The 18,885-nt window shown below is 38.6% G+C and overlaps 1 protein-coding gene across 1 annotated transcript in view; it reads left to right on the forward strand.

Moving 5' to 3' along the window:
* The window catches only part of fbxl17 (F-box and leucine-rich repeat protein 17), a 235,021-nt gene that overhangs the window by 143,755 nt on the left and 72,381 nt on the right, over positions 1-18,885 (forward strand). Inside the window, exon 9 of the mRNA XM_044110586.1 lies at positions 16,959-17,035. Coding sequence (XP_043966521.1) covers positions 16,959-17,035 — 77 coding nt within the window. The remainder of the gene's footprint in view (positions 1-16,958; positions 17,036-18,885) is intronic.

Below are 18,885 nucleotides of genomic sequence, written 5' to 3' on the forward strand. Positions count from 1 at the left end.
AGGACCGGAAACATTGAATGAATGTTACTAATTTGGTTAAGAACCATTTGTCAAAAATGTAACCAGAATTATGCCAGAGGCTTCCTGTTACAAAACATTTGTGCTTTTTCTGAAAGTTGTAAAGATATACCTAAAATATTAATAACTATGTATGCATACATTTCAGCTAGTATCTATAATTCTGAAGCTGTTTGGGTTATGTAAATCCACATCAAATTCTGATGTATGCAGTGAAATCATGTGTAAAATCGTTAGTCGTTTCTCAGAGAATTCTAATTCAAGTTCTTCTGTGAAAAAAATAATGTTTTAAAGTCACAATAGAAAAACTCGAGATTAATATTCATGCCAAAAGGTAAGTGTATTTAAACGTCTGACTGCCTCTATGGCTTTACTTTTGTATTCATACATACAAATTATGAGTGCACTCTTTACAAGCAGCAGGACTTTGGCTTTGCACAATAGCAAACAGGTTGGAGTTTTATATTTATAGCCCTGCACATATATCCATAAACCACAGGTGGAGGGAGGTTTCATGCTGTGCAGACTTGTTTCAAAGCCGAGACATAAAATTGAACTGGCAGAATTGGAGCTCCAGCCTTCCCGTCTGCTTATTTGAATGTTTTCTCGGTACATGTGTGTGCGCACATGGTCACCTTTGAAAAACTTTTCAGACATTGTCTATTTGTTTAGTTGTGGGTAAACGGACATTCGGTTTCATTGGTTGTGTTATTCAGATCAGTCCTGCAGCTTTTTCACTTCGACTCTTCTCTGGCCAACTTTGAATTTAAGCAGGAGGTTGCAGGGTGTTGAAAAGTTGTTGGATTACAGAGGATATTACTGCGGGTTGATATATGCTAGTCTTTATGTGGGAGCATTATCACCCTGCCCAATTAGGATTGTCTGAGTTTATACTGGATGACATCACTTATGAAGACGGAGGTGATGAATGAATTACAGTCAGGACTGTTTTTCTGACTGTGTATGCCCACCTGCTCTTTCGCTGATGAGACTCACAAGAACACACAAACATGCCGAGGCAGAACACGTCATGGGAGAAGACATGGTGTATCACAGTATGTAAATTCCTGAAACCATTCAAACATATTGGAGGAGTTCTTATTATGACTTTTTATGGAGATGGAAATTAACATCCCCCATGGTTGTGTTCCATTTGGGAGGGGATGATACGGACCATGAATTTTCCTGATCTGCGTACAGTGACAAGACGAATTACACGCTCTCTTACTGCGGCTTCGTCTTACAGTGATAGGGATACCACATCGTCCTATACACACTTAGACACACGCACGCACACACACGCCCACATTTGGCGTGCAGACCCGAGCCGCATAGCTTCCTGCGCTGGCCGTGTCCAGCCCATGCTGAGTGTGTAATGAGCGGAGCTTGAGTGAGATTAAGGCAGATATTGTATGGCGTTGGAGGATTGGCTTCACTTTGAGCCTCAGTGTTATGGCAGAGCTCTCTGACCCGCTGGATCCCCACTGTTAGCCTTCTGTCATTTGTCAGACTGTTTTACTCAACGCTGCTAATGTATTTTTTAGGCAAATATACACCCCCCGTCGGGGGGTGTTGGAGTTAGTCTCTTTGAAAATCCGAACACTGTAAACCGTAAAGAGGCGTGCTGGGATGATGGCCGTGAACGGATAAGAGGAAGTGGTAAAAATAAAAATTAAGTAGAGATTCAAAGTTTAAAAAAAGAAAGGGAAGCCTTAGATTTGTGATGTGGTTTGGCGGCTCCCTGTGATGCACATGACAAGTGAGGAGAGGGGGGGGGGGACTGATGGTGAGAAAAACATGGAGTTGAAGGAATCAAAGTACAAACAGTTTGGAGAACAAAAAGGATGGCAAATAGTTGAGTTAAAAGACAGGAGGAGAAGAAGGGGTGAAAATCAGGGTAAGGCATTACAAAGATGGGAACAAGAAATAGAAAGAGTGGACCCAGTCGCTGTTATCATCTGGAATCTATAGAGAATAGACGGGCACCACGAAGAGGCTATAATCACATCTATCTTGTGAAAGCCTGCTCTTCCTCTACTTTGTTTGACTCCTAACCGCCAGCCTCAGTCAATTTTCCAGCACACTAAATAGAAGATGAACAATGTGCTGTCAGTCGTTATGGGAGTGAAAGAGAACAAAACTTGCATTTGGATCTTTATACTCTTTGACTACTTCATCAATCTCATATTTTCAGGGGATTGTAGACTCATTCGTTCGAAAGACAAAGCAGGACAGAACATTTGTAAAAGTACTGTTAAAAATGACATTTTACATTGTTGAAGTGTTTTGTAAAGCACAAGAGATGGCTTTTTAATTTAAATGTGTTAAAATAAACAGTAAAAGAAAAAAAATGAAAGACAACATGTTTAGTGACTTATTCATTAAAACATGAGATTGGAGCTCTGCCCATATTGGCAATGATCTAAATATTTTAGCTGTTGGCCTTCAGCAAATAAGCAATTATTTTAATGTAATCAGATTTTTGTACTTGTTTTATACACTTCAACTTGATTAATCCAGTACCCTTTGCAATGACTAGTGTTCATATCACAGACCTCTAAAATAACACAATTATAAAATAAAGAAATAAATAAAAGTCTACAGAATGACTTCACCATTAAAAACTGAGGTGACAGTAACTACTGCCATACTTAATGAGAAACTAAATTCTTAAACTTTTGCTCTTCAAAGTTCTTTTTTTATTTTTTTATTTCCCCAAACAAAAATACACTTAGATTGTCTTGATTGGTGGTCAGTAATTGGAAAGTGGAATTAAATGTCATAGATGCTTGGAGATGGCTCTCACCTTCTATTATAATATTTTTAATACATATAAGCAGTCTTTAACAGAACTGTATATCAAATGATCTATAGACTCACACTAACAAGTTTTTCTGGCCTAAATTTGTTTAAGCTCTCTCTGCTTGGCTAGTGATAAGCTACTAAAAGATTTGCCTGATCAAGAAGAAAATCCCTTCGCTATCAAGTTAATAGGATTTTAGGACTTTACAAAACATGATGTCTTTGGACAACAGAAGAAAGAGATGAGTCCTGGAGATGTAAGGCACAGGACATGCCAGCATCAATAGTGATAAACTACACTCATCATGCGTCTTTCACCATCTTGTCCGTAACCTTCCCTGTCTGCTCCTCCTGATCCTGCTCAGCCTGCTCATCCTGCTGTCCCCTTTGGTGAAAATCTAAAAGTCTTGTCACTTTTTCTTGGCAGGGGATCACACGGTGTGATCCGTAGAGAAATTCATTTAGGTTTCTGGTGTTTTTCGGGGGGTGTTTGGGCCAGTGGGCTGGTGAACCATGCAACATCTGTTTTCATGAATACCTAATGGCTGTGTGTCACCAGAGTCAAGCGACTGCTCCGAGTGACGCTCCCGCTGTTATTACCATCCTGGTGATTTAGCCACCAGTTTTTCATTAGGATGTTTCTTTCTTCTGTCCCTATAGGGGGAACAAATGGATTAGCAGCTACTTTTTTCTTTTATAGAATGTCTTTGAGTCATTCACAGCAGATAATTCATTTTTTTTATGTTTGGGCTTGTGTTTGCTGTGTGTTTTTACTGGTATAGAGCAAAACGTACCATTATGATAACACAGATGGAACAAGAAGGCATTTGATGTTTGAACAGAAAGAAAGAGGAGCATTCAGTAATAATATCCAGCAGATGCAGGTGTTAGGGTGTTAAAATGAGGTGAGAAAAAGCTGGGATTGAAAGTGTCGCGTTAACTGTAAGATTTCTTCTTTTCTTTGGTATTCATCTCGGGGACATTTTGTGTTGCTATGGGTAAATGCTGAAGTGCTACTCTTGCTGATATTGCTATGGACACAGTGACACACACATATGGGTCATGTTAAGGTCAGTGTGAGCTTTACACTTGATCAGAGTCCATGATTTAATAGTTTGTACAGATTCTAGTCCATTGCAGATAAATTGTCAGATTTTTTGTTCATGTAAACTTTCTTGGCATCTCTGTCATTGAGCTGGGTGTCCAACCATTTTAAATCCTAATCATATGGTCTCTCTTAGCAAAGTGTGCAACTAGTGTATGAATGCACTCTCAAAGCAAATCATTCACACTAGGATAGTTTGTTGGTCCACTTGTCTGGTCTAGACAAAAAGCAGACTTTATTTTTGTCATTTGGTGCCTTAGCAACTCTGAAGAGCTCATTTCTACCATAATGCTCAGCTATTGTGGCTTGTGGAGTTAAATAAAAATACACATATTCATGTGACCAAATGTGTCAGTTGTGAATTAAACAACACAATACCTTATGCGAAACATGAATGATGCTTATTAATGACCATAAGCCCAAAACATAATGAATCTCTATGGAAATATACATGAAAGTTGAAGTTTGGGATTCCAGCCTTCAAACAGGCTGAGCATTTTGCTGTGGGTTATCCAACCTACCATATTGCAAATGTATATGTCTCATTGTGAAGTACAGCGACTGCTTGTTAGCTATGATTGCTGCAAAAGTTCAGCCACAAAATGTAAATGTAAAAATCTAAACACTCTTTTGTCCTGGTTGTATTTATGTTAGAAAAATTAATTTTTCAGCTGATCTATTGTGGAATAAAAACAGGATGCCATCAGACCTTATTAAGTTATTTAAGAGCTGTGTTTTTGTGTACTGTCTGTATGAAGCTTAGTTTTTTTTTTTTTTTTTTTGTATTAAGCATATGGCCATAGCACTCGCATGCCTTAGAATAAAGTTGAGTTTTAAAGCATCTGTGACAGACACAACTTTCTGTAGAGCAGAAAATAAGATCATCGGAGCCACACACTCATTTTTCTATTGATCAGTTACCATGTACCATTCTGCGTCCTCAGTTGGCTCTCTTTGAGACTTTTCAGACCAGCGTGTGTCCATTGATTAAGCTTTGTCTTCCCAGCGCGTGTGCTGGCAAACCAGTGATCCTAATGAAGTCGAGTCCATCCGGGCAAGCTGCAGGAGTGCTTCGCAGCACCACCAAAAACGCAACAGCTCATTTGTTCTCAATAGGAGCTGACTTATGAGGCAAATTCACTGTAATTAAAGCCATTTCACATAATGGAAATATTGCGCTCTCTATCATAGAAGCAGGGAAATTACTTGCTTCATTATGACTTGTTGGGTTATTGTACAAAATTTGTTGTGGTAAAATCCAGCGGCCTCCCCATCCTCTACTTTCTGCTCTCCCTTCATCCTCCTCTCCTTCCCTCTTCAAATCCATTAGCCTAATGAACGCCCTCCAATTTCCTGCCTCTGGGACAAACATGGGATACAGTATTGTTCTCTTTACCGTGTGTGTATGTGTATACAGTGTATGTCAAAGGGGAAAACGCACGCTTCCTGCACGTGTTCATCATGCTTACATGTGGGTTTGACAGAGAAAACAGGATGAAGGGAGTGCATTCGTAAGCTCTCATTAAAATAGATGGGAGTAATCAAAGAGCAGAGTAATTAGCTACGGCTGAGTGGGCGGAGGGGAGTACGCAGTACCGGTGTGTCAGGCCCACCGGTAAACACCGTGATAGTTCACCTCGTTCCATGTGTGGACACGAAGCAGGGGAGTTACGATGTACAGCCCTGAGGGGAACGCTCATTTCAATCTATCACCGTTAGATCCACTGTGTTCTGTACGGCCCACAAAAACATGGTTCTATTGTTAGCCACCACGGACCGGCTCCGTTAGCTTCTCTAGAGAAATCGCATTTAATCATTGTACAAGGATATTGTACGTAGAGAAAAGTTGTATTTGGCAGGGCTGCTCGTGCGGAAATACTAAAAACCTGAATAACAAAGAAATGATTAATTTGTCATGCTTTGTGATTTTGTTAAGTTATATTATTATAGGCAAGTATGTCCTGATTAAGGTTTTTGCTTCGGTCCCAGTTACCAGTCTGATTAATTTAAGATTGGGTGTTTGCTGATGTTTGTTCTAAGTCCTTCAATTCGACTACAAACATTTTTTTCTAAAAGAAAATCAGACTGGAGTGTTATTCTTGAATGAAACATCAGTTGAAGAGTATGTTCAGGAGCCTTTCTGCAATATCTGTCCAGCTTTTTGCGTGTTTCCACTGACACTTTGACTATCTGTCTCCAGTGTCAGGAACCCTCTCTGCCGTTACTAAAATCTTTAGCTCCCTCCACAAATACTCAGATTCTGTATGGGCCAATCAGAAATGGTAATATTACTTCCAGGCAGTGGAAATATTTTTGATCAAATTAAAAGATTACTTTAAACCTCAACTTGAATGATTTGGGGATTTATTGGTAACAATGGATATTTTCTCCCATTTTAATGTAATATTTTAATAATGTGTTACTCAAGCCATACGGAGCCTTGGTGTTCTTTTTTTTTATAAAGATGTATCTGATATTTTTAAGTGGAACTAGTTTTCTGGCATATAGATTTAGGAGAGACATTTAACTCACCTACTCTATGACCATTGCTCTACATTTTAGCATAAACTCATGTTTTGGTTTTACATTTCAGGCAGAGGAGTTATCTAAAACGCTAGAGTCATGCTAGCAGGTTTACTCTCTGGTTTGATAGTACTTGTTGATTATATAATTCAGTTCTCTTAACTTTGTATATGGGGAAAAATTACAGAAAATGTTCTTATTCTTTATTAATTCAATACTTTGCAGAGAAGCTTAAACACAACTCCTGAAAAGCTATGATGTTCAAAGTAGAGACAGATGTCTGTGTACAGCTTGTGTAGAACTGGACATGTGACATATAGCTTGGGAGCAGCAGCAGCAGCAACAACAGCCAATACAGTCTCTTTTTCACTCCATATCACTGTCACCAATTGTTTAAAAGAAAAAAAAAAAGATTAATCAGATCAATAAAATTATGTGTGCAGTTTTTTTTATTAATCACAGTTATTGAATTGTGATATATGCACAGTTTCATAGCTGTGCATATAAAACCAATCCAGGAGCTTAATGAATTTGCTTTACAAATATTACCAAATATTACTGAGAGACGGTGTATAACTGACAGTGGATATCTCAAAGATCTTTGGTTTAGTAATCCAATTTGATATTTCTAAGAATATTTTGCATTAGTGCATTTATTGGATACAGTTTATCTGCATCTCTGTGGCCTTGATGAACAGAAACCTTTTTGTACTTGGATTATTTATTGTAATGTATAAATTCTTTCAGTTTAGGATACAGTGGTTTAGATTAGAAGTTAGTTAACAAAGATGCTTTTAAAAGGAAACATTGCCTGAGCTGATGCATTATGGTGAAATACATTTTGTTTTATTAATTTACTTAAAATTGTAAACTTTTTATGGTGGAAAACATTTATGTTTTTTTTTTCTCTTGAACTTCTTCAGTTTTTGGCTTTCAGACATAATAATGATATTTATTTTAAACCTTTCTCCTGTTCTATTCAACCCTACGTCTCTCAGAAGTAACAGAGTGAAGAAGAAGAAGAAAAAAAATCCCTGCATCTCAGACTTTTGTCCCCCACTCTCACATCTACCATGAGCAGCTATCTCTAACTTAAATGCTCGACTCACATGGGCAAAGATCCACTACCTTTCTCTCCTCCATTTATTCAGGCACACACACACACACACACACACACACACACACACACACACACACACACACGCCGACACTCACACAGCTGCTGCCAACCTCTGTGTCATCTCAGACCTCAGGCTGTAAGTGTTATCGCCATCTGCCACGGGGCACTGCTCGTCCTCTTCTGAGTTATTTATTGTGTTTTGGCCGCGGTGGGCTGACCGTGGAGGCAGATAGGACCATGACATTGCTTCACAGAAAGCCGGTTGTTCATTTACAGGTGAGTATCTCACTTGCATGTCCTCGGGGGGACTCCGGCGCAATGGAGGAAGGAATAGCAGAAGCTGAGTGAATAGATGTTGTATGAGTGATGGCGAGGCCGCCTTTTTGGTTTCTGTTGGCAACCCGAGAAGCCGCCTTGTAATGTTGTTTGTGCATGAGCATCACGGAGGCCTGTCAGTGTTGGCAGGGTAACAGGCTGTCCATTTGGATGAACTTCAAGTGAATAACTGCCACTTAACTTCACAAAAGTGCTTAGCTGATGTTTTCTTTGTAGTATTTGATGTGCAAACTGACTCCTTTGTTGCATTTGTTTTTCTGTTAATGTTAAAATATGTTTCTGACAACCGATGTTTTGCTTCAATTGCAGTGTAAATATTCACACCCGGTCAACATTTTTACATCTGGTCACATTGCAACCACAGACTATTATTTTAGTGAGGTTTTATGTGGTAGAAAACCACAAAGTAGTTTACAGTTGTTTCTAAGGAAAACTCACTTTAAATGGATTAAATTTTAATTATGCTACTCTTAATCTGATATCTAGTAGTAAAATCTAATCCAACCAATATTCTTCAGAAGTCACCTTCTTTGCAAATAATCTCTGTGTGTTTTAACCTCATAAATCTAGCTGTTCTATGAGAGCCTCGTAGATTAGAGAACTTTAGTGAACAATCAACACGATGATGAGCAAGAAACACCCTAAAACGATCAGAATGAAGTTGTAAAAGAGTTCAAAGAAGGGTTAATCTTACGAAACATGATCTAACCCAACAAAGATCTCATGAAGCATCGTTCAGTCCATCTTCTTTGAACAGAGAGAATATGGCACAACTTCTAAACTCCTCCTAAACCGACAGTCGGCAAGCAGAGCATTAATCAGAGGCAGCAGTACTTTAGTGAGGTAGAGCATATCAAATATCCACATATGTCTCCTTTAGTTTTGAAGTCAGTATTACTTCTAACTTCAAAAGTATTTACTTTCTAAAAAACCGAACCTAAAAAAATCACACAAAAACTTTCTTTTAACAAGATGGCTGAAAAATGCCCCACAGATAGCTGCTTCGTCGTGTTAGTTGCCTCTTAGTTGGCCTCCTAAGTGTTCTTTTGTGTTTGCTTCATCTTCAGAGCAAAAACAGAAAGAAAAACCAAACCACAGGTTGAACAGGAGCGCAGAGCGTGATCAACGCTCGTGGCACCGGTTATGACCCCGTCGGCACATTTTGGAGCCAGCCGATGACAGGCTGCCGTAATGCCCCTCCGGTTTGCGAAGGCGTTTGAAAACATGATTAACTGCGGTGAAACACAATAAGAATGTGATTCTCATTTGAGCGGTGGGTACAGCAGACTAGCCTGGGAAATCATCCAGGCCCTAATTGCCAAAGCAGACCCTGATTCAAATTGCTGGAAATTATGCACACACACGCACACAAACGTGATAGACACACACAAATAAACTGATTTATAGAAAATGTATCTTACATCCTGTTAATTCAATAAATTTTATACATTCCACAAAGCAAACTGTATTCGTGGATTTATGTATTAAGCATTTAATAGTATTTAGCAACAATTACACAAAAACAAATGCCTATCTTTTGATAGTGATTTATCAAGTATTTCCATATATGACCAATGTATGTGAAACTTTGGATCTTAGTTATATTTTTGAATGCTATCTGTGGCTGGACATCCTTTGCAATAATTTCAGCTAAATTGAACTTTCTACACAGATTGTTTCATTTGGAAAATAAACCACCTAGAAATTACCAAAAATAATGGCATTTATTTCTTTGTTTGTGTCAGAGAATAGTTTGTTTGCCACTATCTCAAACTTTGTGGCTGAGAGACTTATTGTCTTTTTTTTTTGTTTTGTTTTTGTGCAGGAAAAGTTAACAATGGAACCTCAAGAGACTAAAAGTCAAAATCTGCTTCTCTAAATTTGGTTTTCAATTATGTTTTTTGTACAGCACACATTTTTTTTATTCCCTTTGTGGCTACCAAGATGGTAGAAAATACAATTCTAATAGCCGTGATGTGATAGTCCTTCCCTCTTTGAACAGTTATTTTAATTCTGTTATTTATTTGTTGTCAAACTGATGGGTAAAGTTTTTTTTTGTTATTGAAAATACTAAACGCTGTTACATTTTGTTTTCATTAACAAATGTGAGAACTTAACTTGGTTGTAGCCCACCTAAATAGAGCACTACCTCGTATGTTCATGATGAATATTGTTAATCCCTAAATTATTCACATCCAGGACAGATTTGAAAATATATAATGTTTTAATCCGGATTGGAAAGGAAACTAGCATCTCACAAAAGTTGATGAAACAGAAAACTATCAACTCTACTTTGAAATATTTAGCAGAATTTTGAACAAGGTTTATGCATTTCGGAAGGATCTGCAAAACATTAATCAAAACATGTAGATCATTGCTGTGCAGCTTTTTGCATGTTTCCACTGCAATTTTACAAATCTATTTTTACTGAGGACATCCATCATGCTAATCTTTAGATTCCTCCGCTGACATTCTCAGAATCAAGTCAGTACTTTGGTCTGGTCGCTCCTAAATGTGAATAATACTTCCACTCAGGAAAAAAACCCCAAAAAAAACATGTTGGTTGAATTACAAGATATTTTTTTTTTTTCTAAAATCATTGCTCTTATATAAATATGAGAAAAATGGGAAAAACACAGATTATTTTTTTGATAAATTGGTTTCAGTCAAACTCCAAGTATGCGGCAGACCATAGTCAAAGCTTATTCACATTTTTGGAAGGTCAGCTATTTCAAAAGCCATAAAGATGGCCCCTCACATTCTATAAAACTTCTACTGCTTCATTTAAAGATTATTGCTTTCCTTTAGTATCATGTATTTGCTTACTGAAGAGCTCTTCTGGGGTATTGGATATTTTTTATATGAATTTATATTAGAACAATGAAAAAGTTTTTTTTTTTGCACAGAAGATTCCAGTAACTCAAAGTTGCGCGTCCTGGCGAAGTGAAAGCCCTGCTCCCTTTACACTTGCATATCGATTTATGGGTGATATAAAGAAAATTTACAGCAAGAATGATTTTGCAAGAGCTTCCTCCGCAGAAGTATAAACCGTCTTGTCTCGCTCTCTTCCTCCTGTGTTGCTCCGCCCTTCCATTTCATTAAGCAGAGACAGACGGCCAAGTCTGTCACAACTGCTGCCTCCTACTCATGCTTTTATGTTTTCAACCTCTTGCTACACTTTCAAAAGCTTTTTCTTCATATATTCCACGCTTACTTTTTTTTTCTTTTTCACACTCTTCATTCGAAAAATCATCCATTTTTATTCTCCTGCCCCTTTTGTGTGGCCAGACAGCCGTGTAATTGTGGACCGTGTGAGGAGACGGGATGAGAGGGGACCTGTGTTGGTCGGCGTCGCGCAAGCGTACCTACCTACAGTTCTCCTTCAAGCCACTTCTTTGTTCTTGCACCATTGTGATGGCCTAGCTAAAGCAAAGCGCTACACATGTTGCTTGGCTGCAAGACTGTCTGCAGCCTTTGTGATAAATATGGAACTCTGTTTCTCTCAAGTATTGTTACTATTCGTCCCCTTTGCCGCCTGTCTGCTTGGATACCTCTGACTGTGCTGCATAAAAGAAGATTAGCTTCACCTCTGAGAGACACATGCATGCATTCACAAAAGCACACACAACACACTGTGTGCACACGCAAACACAAGGCTTTCCTTGTCACGTTGTCCCTCCGTTCTTGTCCCAGGTGCTTTTATATTGCTTCGCTACAGATACTTTTCAATTTGCCTGTATGTGGACACAATGACTGGACTGGGCATGCTCCAACAGCATGCTCTTCAAAAACAAACCAAAATTAAGATTTCGGACTTATATTTCATCATTCATATAACATGATGTGGCGTTGGGTGGTGGAAGGAGAGGGATTTCTATTAAACAAAAATACCTGCTTTGTGGGGAAAATAATCACAGCAAAAACAATTTAGATCAATTGGATGTTGGTATGACAGTGATCATCGTAAGCAGAGGAAATGAGAGAACTACGTATCACACTACGCAACACAACTGTGAAACAAGTGTACTGGCTGTTAAACTGACAACACTGTACAACCGTAGCAATATCCGCGAAGGAGAAGTTAGTTTTGATCAAACAGCGAGGAAAGATTAAGATCCCTGATTGCTTGACTTTGTCAGGATATAACCTCAGGTTGCACAAGAAGACAAAAACGTGTGATTGCAAACCAAGACAAGAGTCAAGCCTTTAATTTTACAAAAGAAAAAAAAAGCATTGGAGAAAAGACTTAGATGGAATGTGGGAATACAATATCAGCAATATGTTTTTCTGATAACTGCACAGAATTAAAAAAAACCTCACAAAATTTAAATAATAATATAAGTTCAACATCAACAACCTTTAGGTGTTTAGAACAAGAATAAGACAGGTTTTAGATTAATTCAATTCTTTATTTTTTTTAATCCCAATTTGAGTACTCAGTTTAGAGGTTCACTTCCTTTGTAGGCACCATTAATTGTCTGCCAAAGAACTGAATAGAGCCAAAAAAAGGTCCAGTAATATGAATTGAATAATTGGGTCTCATCTGAAATTTTCATGAAGTGTAAGTGAAATTATTTTTCCCGTATGATAAGTCATAGAGACAAAGACATAAAAGTTGAAAAGATTTGAGTTGAGTAAAGGGAGTAACAGCTTTATTGTTGAACCTCCAGCTGTTGGTGTCATCAGTGCGGTGACAGTAAACCACACGCTGACCCTTGATGAGCCTTGCTGTCTTTAGTTGTCTTTCCAATCCTGGCCTCTGGTTACAGTAATGCATTTTGTTGCAATGAAAAGGGGGTTTATTGTCATTAAACTAGGAAAAATGGCCATAAGCTGCACATGAGAAAGCTACATAACTAAATCAGAATGTTCTCTCCAGGCTTTTTTTTTTATTAGAGATTTTGTCTCTGTGGTAAACTACTCAGCCTTGTCACTTATCATCATTTACCCCTTGTGTTGCACCAATTTCTTGTTCTTTTTAATTTTTATGCTCTTTTCTCAACTCCCTAAATTTTAAAAGTAATTATTGCTAATAGTTTTGAAATTGACATTTTATTTTTCTTTCTTTATATCTCACCTGCTCTTCTTTTTCACGCCAGATTTTTCTGTCACTTTATCTGTCCACCTCATCTCCTGCCTTTCTTTCTAATCCTTCATCCAGCATGCCTCAATCCCTGGTTGTTCCTTTTCCTTAACGGGGCTAACACTAAATAAATAATCTATAGACTTTTGTCATAACTCGATAATCAAGTGTTTTTCATCAAAGAACAAAAGCAAGATTATTTCATGTTTTTAGAAGCCAAATTTGGTATTTATTGCATGCCACAAGTCCAAAGAAGTAAACCAAGACACACTGAAGTATGAAATACAACCAAAACAACTTGACCAAAAGACATTAAGTGTTTATGTATTTAAAAATAACAGATCACATCATTTTTAGTCATGTATATAGTAAATGACTTGTACTTGTACTGTGCTTTATTTAGTTTTTATCACGCCTACACATTTCACTCTATGTTCAGTAATTCACCAATTAAGCTACATGGTAGCCACAGCTGCTCTGGGACAGTCTACAGAAGCAAAGCTGCCATTACATACTTTATCAAAAAAGTGTTGAGATCAAATCCTGAATAAATCCAATATACAATATACTCTAAACAAACCAAACTGACCCTGTTTAAAAATATTATTACTCCTCTTGCTATTTCCTGATTAATCCAGTTTTTTAGTTAATTTCTGCCAGATCGTCCAAGGAAGAGACCATAACTCCAGAAGCAAAATAAAAGGCAGGAGATGGCAACCTTATGTGACGTGGATGTTTTACTGCAAGACGGGCTGTTGCACTTCACAAAATGGATGGTTTAATCAGGAAAGAATATAATGTCCAAATGGTAAAGAAAGGTTACAAAACACCAGCTAAGAAGTTAAAGGTTGGATCCAATAGGTCTTCTAAATGGTCAGTGATCCTAATTGTGTGAAAATATTCCATTTAGATTTAGAAAAGATGTGTGTGAGGGAGGCAGTAAACATACTGTTGTTAATCCTGAGCGACCTAAATCGTTTAGGATTTAATGTCAGACAGTGAGGAAGAATAATTACACTTTGTACAAATCAACATTCTCTGCTTGACTGTATTGATGCTCAATGGATTAAGAAAGGGCAAAACAAGTGGAACCAGTTCTAGTTCAAAAAAACACATTTTCTCCTCTTTTCACCTTCCTCTCACCACACTGGTAGATTTTACTGAAGCTTATCACTGGTAAAGTGGCCTAATATAAAAATGGTGAGGATGCACTCCAGATTCAACTTAGGCTTTTGTTAGACTCTGCGTACATTATTGAAGGTGATCAGATGTCTAATTTATGTCGGTTAAACCTTTTGGGGTTCACGTTCTTGAATCGTGATGTCTTTTCATGTGGCACACACCACGCCTCAGCTGCCAGCCCCCACACCTCTTTCCCATCGTTCCCATTTCCCTCCGCTCCAGCCTCATCTCCTTTTTTCCTCCATTCTTTTGCGCCGTAAGTCTCCTGTGATGCATCCGCCCTGATTCTATATAGAGATTCCTACTCACTGTGCTTCCTGTTGTAGTTGCTCTCAGTCTCTCCCTGCTCCCTCCTTCATTCATTGATGTCTGATCTAATTGCTTTTGCTCTCACCCTGGGGACCTGGGCGCAGTGTAACAAGCTCCCAGAGGATGCGCTCCGCCTTCGTCTCAGCATCCCTGAATCGCTGCTTTCTTTTTTATCTGTTTCCTCACTGGCTCTTCCCAGGGCATTCATTCATTAGCAGTTCTAATACCCCAGCCTCAGGACACTTGGCATGATATTGTGATCCTCGAGGCTTAACTCAAACTAATCTCAGGCTGGCTGCGGCTCAAGGCTGGACAAGGAATGACCAATTGCAACAAGTCCTCTTTTCTATTTGGAGTGGAGCCTTTGTTTTATATACGTATATATATGATCCAGTTGGGGGGCAACAGATGGAGAATAGGAGAGTTTAGTTTGGAAAAAAGCTAGATTCAGACAGAAAAATAAATAAGAAGAGGTGGGAGAGAGAAGTGACAAAGTGGAAAAAGGACAACCTGATAACACGGAGAGGCTCGCAGGACCGCTGGAAGGAAAAAATGTGATAGAAAAGGCAAAATAAGAGATGCAGTCCAGTGAACTAAAGCAGACAGGCCGGGGCACATTTTAACAACTCGAGCTGCATTCAGCCACTTGAATGTTTTTTCTGCGTTACACCGCACATTTCAACTTTTCTGTCACTTGCGTCTCTTCCTCCTTGATCCTTCTGTGTCATATATCACACCTCAAGTGACATCCGTGTATTGTGCCACTACAAGTGAATCCTGGGGCATAAACTACCCACAAAAAAACTCACCAATCAGACTTTCCAGAAGTTTTGTCACACAGAATTCCCTAGTTGATCCAAATTCTATTTTCACTCGTGTTTGCTAGAGAGAGACAATGCAGGATAAACGGCATGAAAGAAACAAAAGCCCACAAAACTCTCATGGTTGTTTGAGCTCAGTTCGGCATAAGCTAGCTGTTTTGGAGCAAATATAACCGCAACTGTAAGTTTGCGGTTATATTTAAGTACAAGAAATACTTAAAAATTGTTTCCATGTTTCCCTTTGACATGAAGCTCATAGGCAGCAGAGAGAGAAGCACCTGGAGAGCCACGCAGCATGCCTGTGTGTGTTCTTGTCTTTCTGTATCGTTAATTTTCATGGTACAACACCAGCAATGAGATCAAAACAGTTTTTCCTGAAGGTTAATGGGTCAAATGCAAAGATCAAAATCTAGTTGTTGCATGCACTCCTCTCATTACAGGCATTTAAAGAGAATCATTTGATACAGATACTCTGATCTTGCCTTCAGGCCTCCCCTGCGTATCCTTCCTCTCTCACACATGCACACACGCTCTGCTGGTCCTCTGGGCTCAGGCAGTGGGATGAATCCAGATATACCTCTTTGAAGTGAGCAAGCCTGCAAAGCCGTAGATGTGTGTGCACACACACATACCCACAACAATCCTGCTTTGTTGGTGCTTGCTTCTTTCATCAGACCAGGTGTTTAATTATTAATGTATGTTAAAATAAATGAAGGCAGAATGTGCGAGCAGATTTGACCCTGCGGCTGTACTGTTTAACCTTTATGCTAGTGTAATCCCACTTGCAAAGAAGTGTGTTCCTCAACGAAAGAACTTCACAATGTGAATGTTCCCTGCAAAACTATCTATGTTATGGTACTTCACCTTTTCTCATTTCACAGACTTGAGATTATTGACGCAGTGGATTTTTAAAAAATTGTAAATCCTTGTCAGTCCCTGTTAGTCTGACACCCCAAAATAAAATCCTTCAAAGCTGCAAATCTACTAACATTACAAAAAGCCAGGAGGCCCATAATTCATGAGGAGCTGGAGCTATTTACAGCTTATGTGGGAGAATGTGTTGACACAATAACTGTTAAATACTCCTCAAATATGATTTGTATGGATGGCCAGATTTGAATGGTATCCTTGCCATTTGATGCAAATCTTTTAGTAGAAGCATCATACATAAAGAAAAAGTTGCTTGACTCAGTTGAAACCAAATTCATGTCAAAACATTTGTGACAGACAGCTCAGATTGCAAATAACCTTAAATGTAAAGTGAATCATGGTATTGGCAGCGTCATACTGTACACATTTGTTTTTAAGCCAGGAGATTATGTGAAGACAGTGAAATACAGTGCAATCAGAAAACATTTAAATTTAAAGGCTACAAAATACTTGATACTGAGACCTTCACCTTCCAGAGGGACAAAGGAATAATTGGTTTAGCTCAAGTAACAATTATGAGTTTGAATGGCCTTGCCATCTCTGAAAAATGGTGGTTGTGACTTTTCTGTCACAATGAATGGTAGAAATGTTCTTGCTGGCAAACAGAGTATGAGCAGCCTTATTCTCATTATCAGAAGTGAAATCTGCCAATCAGAGACACATACAGATAAAAGACACACACTTGAGGTTGAGATTTTAAACATGTGCTGTGTTTTTGTGTCTCTGCAGGTGTGTGGAAATCATCGCCAAGGAAGGCAGAAGTCTGAAGGAGCTCTATCTGGTGTCTTGTAAAATCACAGACCACGGTAGGAGACTTTTTGTTGCAGTCAACCTCCAACGTTATAATCATAACCATCAATGCCCACATTCTCAACAGTGCAGTCATTTGGCTTTTATGGTTCGGCTCTTATGAGACTCACATACAGTAAAAACATAATGAAAAGTTTCACACAGAAGGAAGAAATGCCTCTTATTGCCGCTCATAGCATAGATGAGCATTTTGATATTGACGTTTACCTTCCAGGAAGTAGTTTTTGAATGAAATTGGCAGAATGACTCATTTTAGTCTCAGATGTGATGGTTTCAGAACTCTAAGGCAGAATTTTGCAGCACAGAATCACTACTGCTCCAGGCAGGATTTCTTTGCATTTGCTTCTGTTTGTGGATTAGAGGTGTTTGCATTGTCTGACAGAAGATATACATGTTTTTTTTTTTCCCCTTTGCAACACTCGCGCTGGCAGCTTGTATATCCCCCTAGCATCCTCTTCTCTTTTCATTGTGTTTACACTACCTTTGCTCCTCTGCTTGATGCCATTCAGCCATATGTCCTGCTGAATATTCAAGCCTTTCATCAGATGCAGCACAATACACAGTTGGAGTTCTTCAGTACTGAAGAATTAGGAGCACACTGCTGACTATTACAGCATGCGTGAAATATGTGGTTCTTTGTGTAGTAATATTAATCTATTCTGCTGTGGAAATGTGCACTCTACAAATTCTACTACACTGTGAAGCCAGATGTTGTATTTAGGACCTACCTTACTTTAACAAAACTTTGAATCTTATCTTTTCCAGAATACCCTTTGTATCTATCATACTTTAATTCAACTTGTTTCAGCCTTTTTGCCATGAGAGTGCACTACAAAGAGATTGTGAGTATGAATTGTTTGCAGTTATTGGAATGCTGATTTCTTTTAATAGAACATGGCTGAAACTACACTGTAGGTTTGTTACTTTAATTGAACCACAAGAAGTCTGTGTCCTACATCCTGTAAGATTGGGTGCATATCTAAGTAAAAGCAATAAAAACGGGCAGCCTTATGACTGGTATTCTTGAACTGGCCACACATTTTAAAGAACCACAGCGTTATATATTACTAAATAATGTGTTATATTAAATTAGCATATTAGTCAAGTCTCTTTCAGTTTACTTTTCTCTCAAAGTTTCAACATCTCCAGACATTTGTTTCTCTCTCTGACCTTCATTACCTTTGGACAGACTCGCGGCTGGTCTCCGTCTTTTTACATTTGTTATGCTAATTGTGTTTTTCTCTTTTCTACGAAAACTATTTCATGTCAGACTCTTAATTGTGTCTAACTTTCCCCCAGGATGTTTTGAATTTGTCATGTGTGTTTCACAGAGTAAGCTTTAGAGTTTTCTTCTTGATGAGCTGCAGTATTGTTGGAAACTTCCCTTAGTTACACCAACATTTAGCACCTTGACCTCTCTGAACCAGCGCTTTAACTGTGCCTCCCAGTGTATAAAGGGTTGTGTGGGTGTGTTTTCTGCTGGAGTTTGATTAATGACTTAAAGATCCCTAAAGTACATTACAGCAGAAATGTACACAACCACCTCCTTACACATCCTCATTTGTTTGAGCATCTCTGGTCACTTTGACCATGATGAATTGCTGATATCTGATCTTCTTCCTTTGCTAATGACCCCTTTGGCCCTCTCTGGCCACTGATTGGGTTGGAATCTGTTTGTGCTTGTGCGTATGCTTGTCCTTCAAGGATAAAGATGTCTTCTGGTTGAGCTCTATGCTCCAACTCATTGATTGGTTGGTTTCCTGCTTCTGCTTCTGCTAAATTAAATAACAGAAATGAGATTTTACATCTGCTTCACTGGCCCATGTTTTTTTCCACCCATCTCCTG

This window comes from Gambusia affinis, linkage group LG03, assembly GCF_019740435.1.
Source record: "Gambusia affinis linkage group LG03, SWU_Gaff_1.0, whole genome shotgun sequence".
Lineage (NCBI taxonomy): Eukaryota > Metazoa > Chordata > Actinopteri > Cyprinodontiformes > Poeciliidae > Gambusia > Gambusia affinis.